General features: G+C 28.6%; 1 protein-coding gene across 1 annotated transcript; it reads right to left on the reverse strand.

Moving 5' to 3' along the window:
- Positions 1-2,651: 2,651 nt before the first annotated feature.
- LOC135957903 (fatty acyl-CoA reductase wat-like) lies at positions 2,652-7,872 on the reverse strand. Its single transcript, XM_065508739.1, has 8 exons — positions 7,739-7,872; positions 7,529-7,656; positions 3,978-4,378; positions 3,808-3,917; positions 3,359-3,741; positions 3,103-3,293; positions 2,891-3,037; positions 2,652-2,826 (listed from the first exon to the last, which is right to left on the reverse strand). Exons 1-8 carry the CDS (start codon positions 7,788-7,790, stop codon positions 2,703-2,705), a joined length of 1,536 nt encoding a protein of 511 aa, XP_065364811.1. The 5' UTR covers positions 7,791-7,872; the 3' UTR covers positions 2,652-2,702.
- Positions 7,873-10,271: the final 2,399 nt, after the last annotated feature.

Here is a 10,271-nt window from a genome sequence, read left to right on the forward strand (position 1 = left end):
CGACATGAATTTTGTATATATAAAACTTATTTGCAGCGAAATTTGTGTAGAAACATATATAAATTAAACATTTATGACCGATAAAGTCCAATTTCGAGAGGACATTTGTATGGGGGCTACGTGAAATAATGAACCGATTTCAGCCAGTTTCAAAAGACTTGGTCCTTGAGCCGAAAAAATTATATGTACCAAATTTTATAGAAATATCTTCAAAATTGCGACCTGTACTCTGCGCACAAGGTTTACACGGACAGCCAGACGGACGGACGGACGCACAAACGCATTATACCCTCCCCATTATGATGGTGTATATAAAAAATGCAATTTTTAATTTTTTGGCTATAATATCCATACCAAGGATGGGGTTATTGGTACCCTTTACAAAATTATTTAGAACATATGTATATCGACTATGAAATTTGAGAATTTTTGCCCTAAAGTTGATGTGATTATTGGATGGACCTGGTCCCCTCGGTATAAACAATTTTCAAATTTGTTTTCATTTAAATTATTTAACCAAAGTTAGCATTTCAAAAAGTATAAATTCCTAATACATTTTTTTAGAAATTTTTTAAATAACTTAAACTTAGTTCAATAAAAGATGGAGAAAATCGAGAAATATTTGGACCCGCTGTTAGCAAAAAACTGGAGTAGGGTGGGTAAAAATGTTGAAAATTTAATATTCAAATGCGAATATCTCCTAAGTTATAAAAGATAATTGAGGAGGCATACATATGGCAACACAGACGAAGAAATAGGATCGTTTTTAAAAGTTGAACATACTAGAGGTTTCCTACTTAAGGGACATCTGGCATCACTCCTGGTGGATTCATGCGGTCAAAATTCCAAACTTATACTCGAAAACATTTCTTCTTTGCGCATGTCAAATTTCCATAATTTTTTCTAAGCAGTTCATAGTCCTCTAACCAGTAAACACAACAGACCTAAAAATTCAAGCACTTGAACATTATCTTGGACTAAGATTTGAATGCAAGTATAATTATGGTTTAAACTTGAAAAATATTTTAAAAAATTTAATATTTTTCAAACAAAAACCATGTCGCTTGAATTTATGTTTCCTTTTTACTGGAGAAAGTGTAATAAACCTATAATTCAAATGCTTGACACTACATCATTTCCAATTGTATTTCAGAAATTTCCATTTGTATTTTAGAAATCTTAATTTATATGAATTTAAAAAGTTTTTAATTGTATTTCAGAATTTTCCAAATGTTTTTCAGAAATTTCTATTTGTATTTCAGAAATTTCCATTGATTGCTATTAGAATTTTCTCAAATACAAATGGAAATTTCTGAAATAGAATTAAAAATTTCTGAAACACAATTGAAAATTTCTAAAATACAATTGGACACATCTTTTCAACTTGAATTCCTGCAAAAATACTTATTGGGTTCTATTTAAAATTATTGTATTGTTATAAATAAAAACCGGAATTGCGATGACAAATCGAATTTTCGGTTAACCGGTTTATAAACACTAACCCTAAGTTACACGAAGATTGGTTATGTGTTAACTAATAGTTATACTGACAGTTTTCATACAAAAATAATATTAATAGACAGTATAATTACACTCTGCTACAAAATGACACTTTTTGTCAGAACTTGAAAAGCGACCTAATGGGGGTTGTAGGCCTATGTGAGGACATACTAAAACCGTTTTCAAAGATTTTGAAACACCCTCAAAATGTTGAGTTATTTTGAAAAAACTGGTTTAGGGTAGGTCCTAGTCCTTTAGTACCTCTAACTCACACATTTTTAGACCGATTTCAAAATTATAAATAATTATGGATAGACAAAGAATTAAGCTTTCATAAAATGTATGCTCAAAATGTATATAAAAAAAATTGCGTAAGTTTTTATAAAAAGTTTCGCTTTATTTTTTTCGTAATTTTTCATATTCAACAATAGTTAATTTAATTTTTTTCTATGAAAACCTATTCTTTTTTGCACAGTGTTTTAAAGACAACTTTATATGGGAAAAAAATGAGATATTACTTGTTAAAATCGGTTTATATTTGCAAAAGTTATTATATGCGCTGGGGGAGAAAATACTAAAAATGGTGCTAATTAAAAATTGAATAACTTTTAGAATTTTCACCCGATTTGAATAATTAAAACCATGTTTTGTTAAGAACTAAATTTTCTATATATGTGGGTATAAATTTTTATAAACTTTCATATCAAAATAAGCAATGAAAAGCGACTAAAATCAAAAAAGTTGATAAATTTTGTTTGTCTTTTAGATATTCTTAACAAAAACAATAATTATAACTTAAAAATGTATCAAAAAATGCACGTCATTTTAAAGCGTAATCAGTTTTCTTTCCAAACCCGTTAAAAAATTTAAAGTCGGGCAAAAACTGACTAAGCTACAGGTCGATAAGTCGACGAACATCACTGAAAACGGTTTTTTCAGAATAATTTCTGAATTTGAGGGTGTTTCTGAAATTTTTAGAGACAATTCGTAGTGTACTCAGCAAGACCTATAACCCACGCTAGGCCGTTTTCCAATTTTTTTCCATCGTAGCACCGTGTTATTAACCAGACATCGTGTTAATGGAGGTAAGTGTATGGGAATTTGTGTTAATATTTTTGGTATATAACTGAAATTTTTGAGATTTTCTTTGATTTTTTTGTAATTTTATTAAAAAGACAACAACTTAAATAACAAACTTAAATTTAATCAAAGGAACATAAACCATTATGGCGCCATTCCGTGTAATAGCTGGCAATATATTCCATAAGCTTAACAAAGACTTTGTAAAGAACCAAAAATTTTATAAATTTATACAACCACACTTTGCTAAAAATGAAAAAGTAAAAATTAATTAAAAGAAATTCATATGGAAATATTTAATAAGACTTACATTTGAAATATTCTTCTTGATTTGGGCAAAGTTTTGGGATCTTCTTTGAATAGTAGATCTCTGACACTAAATACCATGTCTTTGCAAAAGTTTGCATTGGTAAATAAATTACAGCCGGATAACAAGATGTTTACATCGAAATTAGTGCTAAATTAAAAAAGATCATAAAATATTCATGTATCTATATTTAAGTAAAAACTTCTCTATCTTACCCTTTTAATTGTTTATGCATTTCCTTGAAATCTGTTATACCTTCACTTTCATAGTTATTGAACATAAATGGCTGCATGACCTCCAAAGTTTGGAATACTTTACGTTGAATGCGCATTAAGACCGGCTTGCGACCCATCAGCATCAATATAAAATCAACAAATAAGGCGGGCAGCAGTTGCAGGAGAAAAACCTTTAAATACATTAAAATATTGAAGAAGATATAACTAAAGCTATAAATGCAATAATTTTACATACAAAAAACATATAAACAAATCGATTAGTTGTATAGTGCACTCCTGGAACCAAAAGACTTTTCTCATAGGCCCCCTTCTCCCACAGACCAAAGTCATCCATGATATTTAGATACTGTACTAAGGTCATATTGAAATGAGTACAATTTGAGGTCATGTAAACCGGAATTTCTTTGGGTTTGGATTTCTTCTCATACAATTGAGCAGCTTTCAGTGTAAAATAAAGCATATTTTTAACTGAAATATCTTGAGGTGAAATATCCAAACGATTATTTTTGTCCACATAAATTGTTTTCAATAAACCGGCACCGGTGACAGCATACAAACCCATGACACCCATTAACGAAGGAGAAAATCCGGGTTCAGGCTGTTCCAAGGCAAAGAACACTAAAAGTATTAAACAAATTATGATTAAATTAATTATATTATTGTATTTTTTGGGGACTAAATTACCAATTGAGGGTCTATAAATGCAAACTGGCAATTTGTGTTTGTAGTCATTTACCAAAGACTCTGCTAAATTTTTGGTAAAACAATAGGTATTAGGAAAACCCACTATTAATCTGTAATTTATTAATCAAATTAGTAAAAAAAAAATATTCTTTAATTTCTGTTAATCATACTTTCTGGTTATTATATCCAATTCTTCCTCCCCCACATCATCTCTGTCAAGCAGACCCAAACAAAATTTCCAGTCCATAGGAGCCTCATAGAACTTTGGTTCGACATGTGTTAAATAGGGATTACTAAAGAATGTTGACACATGCATAAATATTTCCAGTTTCTTTAAAGTTTCCGCAAATTTTAAAGCCTCTAAGGTACCACCAACATTCAGTTTCAGAGCACCTCTAATGGGTTCATCAAAACGCACCGTGGCCGCACAATGATATATTATGGATACATTTTTTAGTAATTTTGCTGATTCTGCTGTTATACCCAACATGGGCAATTTTGCATCTCCCGCTATAGCTGTAAGTTTATTATCCAATTCATGGGGTTTTTCGATTTTTAGTTTGCGAAAGACCTAAGAATATATCAGAGAGATGTTTTTTTTTTAATAATTTGAGTAATAATTTAGTAGCTGATAAACTAAGTATTGCAGATATATTAATGATGAACTTCGATTTCTGTAGCAAACATTTTTCCAAAAAAATTGCGTGTAAAAATAAAATAAATTGGTATTTTTATCAATTTGATAACTTTTATCCCTCTAACCCGCAAACTTTAAGAAGCTAAAAAAAGCTGTCAGAACAGCCATCAGAAACTAATTTCCAAATTAAGTTTAGCCACCAGGTGAAGAGTGCCTCAGGGCATTGTTGCCGGTTTAGGTTATAAAACAATAATTATAATACGATTTTATTGAAAAAGTATTAAAAAAATATTTCGAATAGATCGGGCGACTAAAAGTTAGTAAAACTATGATTTAAAAAAACAAAATGGCACACAAAATTTCACTTCTAAAATTATGACATCACTCACAAAAGAGGTGACAGAACAAAAACTAAAAGTAAGAAAGCATTTCGACCTTCGAGGGAAATGTTAATAAATCTGTAGCTAAAGTCACAGTTAAATTAAAAAAAAAATATAATTACTTTTTGAGATAATTGGTGTTTTGTAATGCATGCCTTGAGGCACTTTTGCGGGTTAGAGGGTTAATCGATTTCTAGATAATAGTTCCAGATCAGTCGTCATATAGACAACATGGAACATGGAAGTTTATTTCACTGTTGCAAGGTTGGCTACCGTTAGCGCTAAGTTACGGTAACCCCTAAAATACCCATTCAGATCAATTACCGTTAACGGTAAGGGTCGTTATATTCGCGTAACTTAAAAGTTTAGCTTATTGAACAAACTAAAATAAACCGCAATTCTGCAATAAAATTTCCTTTAAGTAAGGCCGTTTTAAAAAACAAAAATTTCGAAATTTTGCTAAAACATTATTTTGTTTGCCCAAAAAAATGTATATTTCAAAAACGAATACACATAGTATGTTCTGCAACCAATAACGATATATCTCGAAAACAAGATGTAACCTAAAAAACGGTTAGCACCACTGGATTCAGCATACTCGTATTAGGTTAACCCGTCGAGTACCCCGCTTGACAGAAAAAAGTGTCAAATTTGTGCACAGTGTTATTTACAATTTCGAACAAAAAAAAATTTAAAATTTTGTTTACCTAAAAATATTTAAAAATTTTATTTTAAAGTATAATTTGGTGAAGGGTATATAAGATTCGGCACACCGAATATAGTTCTCTTCCCTTCGTGAGAAGGGTATATATAAGTTTGTCATTTCGTTTGAAATTTCTACATTTTTCATTTCCGACCCTATAAAGTATATATATTCTGGATCCTTATAGATAGCGGAGTCGATTAAGCCATGTCCGTCCGTCTGTCTGTCCGTCCGTCTGTTGAAATCAATTTTCTGAAGACCCCAGATATCATCGGGATACAAATCTTCAATAATTCTATCAGACATGCTTTCGAGAAGTTTGCTATTTAAAATCAGCAAAATCGGTGTACAAATGGCTGAGATATGAGGAAAAAACCAGGACAACCCCGATTTTTGACCTATTTTTTACCTATATCTGGATTACTAAGACATTAACATAGACAATATGGATATCTAATGATAGATATTTCGAAGACATTTGCAACGACGTATATAAGACCATAGTAAGTTGGACCTACAATGGGTCAAAATCGGAAAAAAAAATTTTGAACCCGAATTTTTTTTCACAAAAAAAAAAAAAATTTAAACAAAAACAAAATTTTAAAATTTAATAAAAAAAAAAAATTTTAATTTAAAAAAAATATTTTAAAATAATTTTAAATAACAATTAGAAAAATTTTTTTTCCAAAAAATTAAAAAACAACTTTGTAAAAAAAAAAATTTTTGTTTACCTAAAAATATTTAAAATTTTTATTTTGAAGTATAATTTGGTGAAGGGTATATAAGATTCGGCACAGCCGAATATAGCACTCTTACTTGTTTTTTAATCACGTTAGCTTTTAAAAATATGTCAGATATTCAGGGATATTCCAGTTCTCACTTTCACCATTCACCGTATTTTTGGAAGCATAATTACAAATTATACTTTAAAATAAAATTTTTAAATATTTTTAGGTAAACAAAATTTAAAATTTTTTTTTTGAAATTATTTTAAAAAACTTTTTTCCACTTTTTTTTCGAAATTGTTTCTGATATTATTTTAAAAAACTTATTTCCGAATTTTAAAAAAAAAAATTTTAATTTTTTTTTAATTTTTTTTTGTAGGTCCAACTTTGAAATATCTTTCATTTCATATATTTTCTAAATCATTAATTTTCAATTGTTATTTCAGTTAAAATGAATTACGAAAAAACGTAAAAAAAAAATTAAAACTTTTCAAAAAAATCCAATACGGACTTTTAAAAAATAGCAAAAGATCTGAATGTTCATCGTGACAATGTTTCAAAAACCACTTAACAGTATAAGGAAAAACCTGAATCAGGAAGAAAAAAAGGTCTAACAGATATTGGTAAGGCAAAAGAAGTCGAAGAACTCTTTCGAAGAGCACCGGACACTTCTTTCAGAAAAGCTGCTCGTAAAGTTAAATGCTGTGATATAAAATTCAGAATGTTCCAGATCGCAATGCGTAAAAAAACTAGCGAAAAAATTTAGGTCAAATTTTTAAAACACCTGTTGCAAATGCAAATCAACTCAGCACTGTGTATACAATTTCATTACGATATCCAATGTTACAAGAGCCACTGAATTATTTTTAAAAATAAAATGTGTCTAGACTTCTTTTCCCGAATATATGTAAAACTATGAGTTTTAAGCTGTTAAAAGTGAAGTCGAAATTTAGGAAAGTTCAAAGAGTTTAAACAGCCTATAAAATATGTAAATAACATAAGCACTAGTATGTAAAAGTTTAATTAATGGAGAATTATTCTGGAATTTAAAAAGTTGTGTTATTTCCTAAAATTTTAAACATACTACATATAAACTTCATTAATTCGTAAAGATATTTCAATGAAGAAATAAAGAACAAAACCCTTGGCCCCAAAAATAAACTCTTAAAAAATCAATAAATGAATTTAATAACATTTAATAGTGAACTCTAATAATTTAGATATTTAAATAAAAATTTAACTGAATTTGTTTCTACTCTATGAATTCAGAACTTACCAGTTCCTCTTTAACTTTTTCCAAACGTTCTGCCAAGGTCATGTTTCTTTTTGGACGGAGTAGTAAATATATTTTACGCACATTGCAGAAACGCAAGATCTGTTCAATTAAAGCTGTACCCACAATACCTACAATGAAATATTTAAATACATAAATAGTTCATGAAAATATTCATAAAAATTATTAATATTGTGCATTAAAATTACTCACCCGAACCACCAGTTATGAATATTTCCTTATCCTCATAAAATTCGGGTATCATTTTGATTTATTTATATTCTTCCTAATTTAAAATTTAGTTTAGGATTATAATATCCTTTAGATAATAATGTGTGTGTTCTTGCCGAAACTTATATTTAAACTAAATCTTTAAATAAAATACTCTTAATTAAACACCACCGAAAAATTTATGTTAAACATTTAATTTTATTTTTTTTTTTTTTGAAGACACACAGATTACATAAGCACTCTTATTTATGTATATTCAATTAACTTCAGTCTAAAAGTTAATTTATTTTTAAAGCCTTGAACAAAATAAGCACACAGTGAATATACCTCAAATAGAAAATCATATTGAATACAATATTCGTATACAAGTAGCACAAGCAGTCCACAGTTCTTGTAGGCTTCTAAAGTGTCATTTGGTTTTAAAAATAATGGAAAAAGAAACTTGGAGAAAACAGCAAATCAAATCTAAACACGTGCTTTGTATTTCACTTTCACTGTTTAATTTAAATTGTATTTCCATAACGAACATAATTTATAATGAGAGAGAAAGACAAAAAGACAAAAAAGGGAGAGGTTTTGTGATCAAGGGGATGGGCTTTCAAAATAAAAAATAGTACTACTTATAGTACGTTCAGACATATTAAACAAGACCCTTCACAATATAATTGCTTAGAGTTTCTTTTTTGAAAAGATTTTCTTTCAAATTAAAGCATTTTAAAAAAATGTTCTTAACAAAATTATTTAATTATTAAAAGTTTTATATATGTATGTATTTAGGTTAAGTAATTATTTACAAGATTTGTTTTATTTTTTAATTTTCTTATATTGTTTAATGAAAAAACAGTATCAGCCTAACTATAAAAGCCGAAAAATTTATTTCAAATCCATAAAGTCGACTATTAGCATAAATTTGGACGCTGCACAGTGGTATAGAAAAAAATAGAGGGAAATAAATATGTAACTTCTAAATGGTAAGTCCGATTTGCATTAAATTTCACATGCACAAAGAGGAAATGTTGTCGAGTTCAAGTTTTGAACTTGGACCTCATGAGCCCACCAGGGGCACGACCATGGGTCCTCAAAGTAGGACACCTCGTGTATGTAACATTTTTAAAACGATCCTATTTCTTCGGTTGTGTTCCGATTTCACATCTCCTCGTCGAGTAGCTTTCAATTATCTTTTATAACTTAGGAGATATTCACATTTGAAAATTAAACTTTCAACATTTTTACCCACTCTACTCCAGTTTTTTGATAACAGCGGATGCAAATATTTCCTGATTTTCTCCATTTTTTCTTTATTGAACTCATATATGTGTCAAATAGAAAAAGAATTATTTAAAAAAAGTTAAAAAATCGATTTTTCACTAATTTTTTGGGAAAAAAGTACTTTTTTTCTTTTTAAGTTATCGCAACAAATTTCTAAGAGGATGTTAAAAAATTTACACTTTTTGAAAAGCTAACTCTATATAATATATTTTAAATGAAAAATAAATTAAAAATGTCTTTTTGATGTAAAATTCAACTTTAGGGCAAAACTTCTCAAATCGCAAAAGCGATAGATAATCCCGCCCTAGGTATGTTTATTATAGCCAAAAAGAAAAAAATCCCATTTTTGTGATTTTTCAAATTTCAAAACTTATTTCTATTTTTGTATTTTGAACAGAAAAATCTACATATATAACTGTAAACTTTCATTAAAAAATATTCATAAATAATTTTAAATTATGAAAATACACAATTTTGATTTCAGTAATTGAGTTTATTGAAATCTATATTTGTAATTAATTAATTAATTAATAATTATAATTTTTTTTTTTAAATTTTCGACTTCGAAGATCGAAATGCATTCTGGCTTTTAGTTTTTTTTCCTGTCAGCTGTTTTGTGAGTGATGTTATAATTTTAGCACTTAAAATTTTGTGTGTGATTTTTTTTAATCAATGTTTTATTAACTTTTAGTCTCTCGATCTATTTGAAATATATTTTTAAGGTAAGATATTCTTCTTTCAGTCTATGCATTTGTAAATGTTAAACAATTAACAAAAATTGTGTTGAGAACGCTAAACTAAGGGGTGCCTCAGAGCCTTGACTCATGATCAGCCAGGAAGTTCGAAAGAACAAAACATCCTGTTAATGACTTCCGTTATGACAAAATCGACCACTTTCCAATCTGGTTAGGCAAAACAGGTTTTTGCTCAAAATTCGATCTTCATTTAGCTGCTCAATGCAAAAAAATTATTTTTATTAGTTTTTACTTCATCGTAGAAAGTAAAACATATTTTCTTACTTTTTGTATAATTTTCATTAGTTTTTCAATAAAATCGTATCATAATTAATGTTTACGTTGTGTGAGTTTGGATAACTCTGACCAATGAGAACGAAACACCGGGTCAGATCACGAACATTATTCGTCTTTTTACAAAAACACAAACGTCAACAAAACTCTCAACATAGAGCTGAAACCAAGAATGTAAAATTCAGTACTTTAAGTACCTTTTAACTAGGGTTCTAGTT

This window comes from Calliphora vicina, chromosome 4, assembly GCF_958450345.1.
Source record: "Calliphora vicina chromosome 4, idCalVici1.1, whole genome shotgun sequence".
Taxonomy (NCBI): Eukaryota; Metazoa; Arthropoda; class Insecta; order Diptera; family Calliphoridae; genus Calliphora; species Calliphora vicina.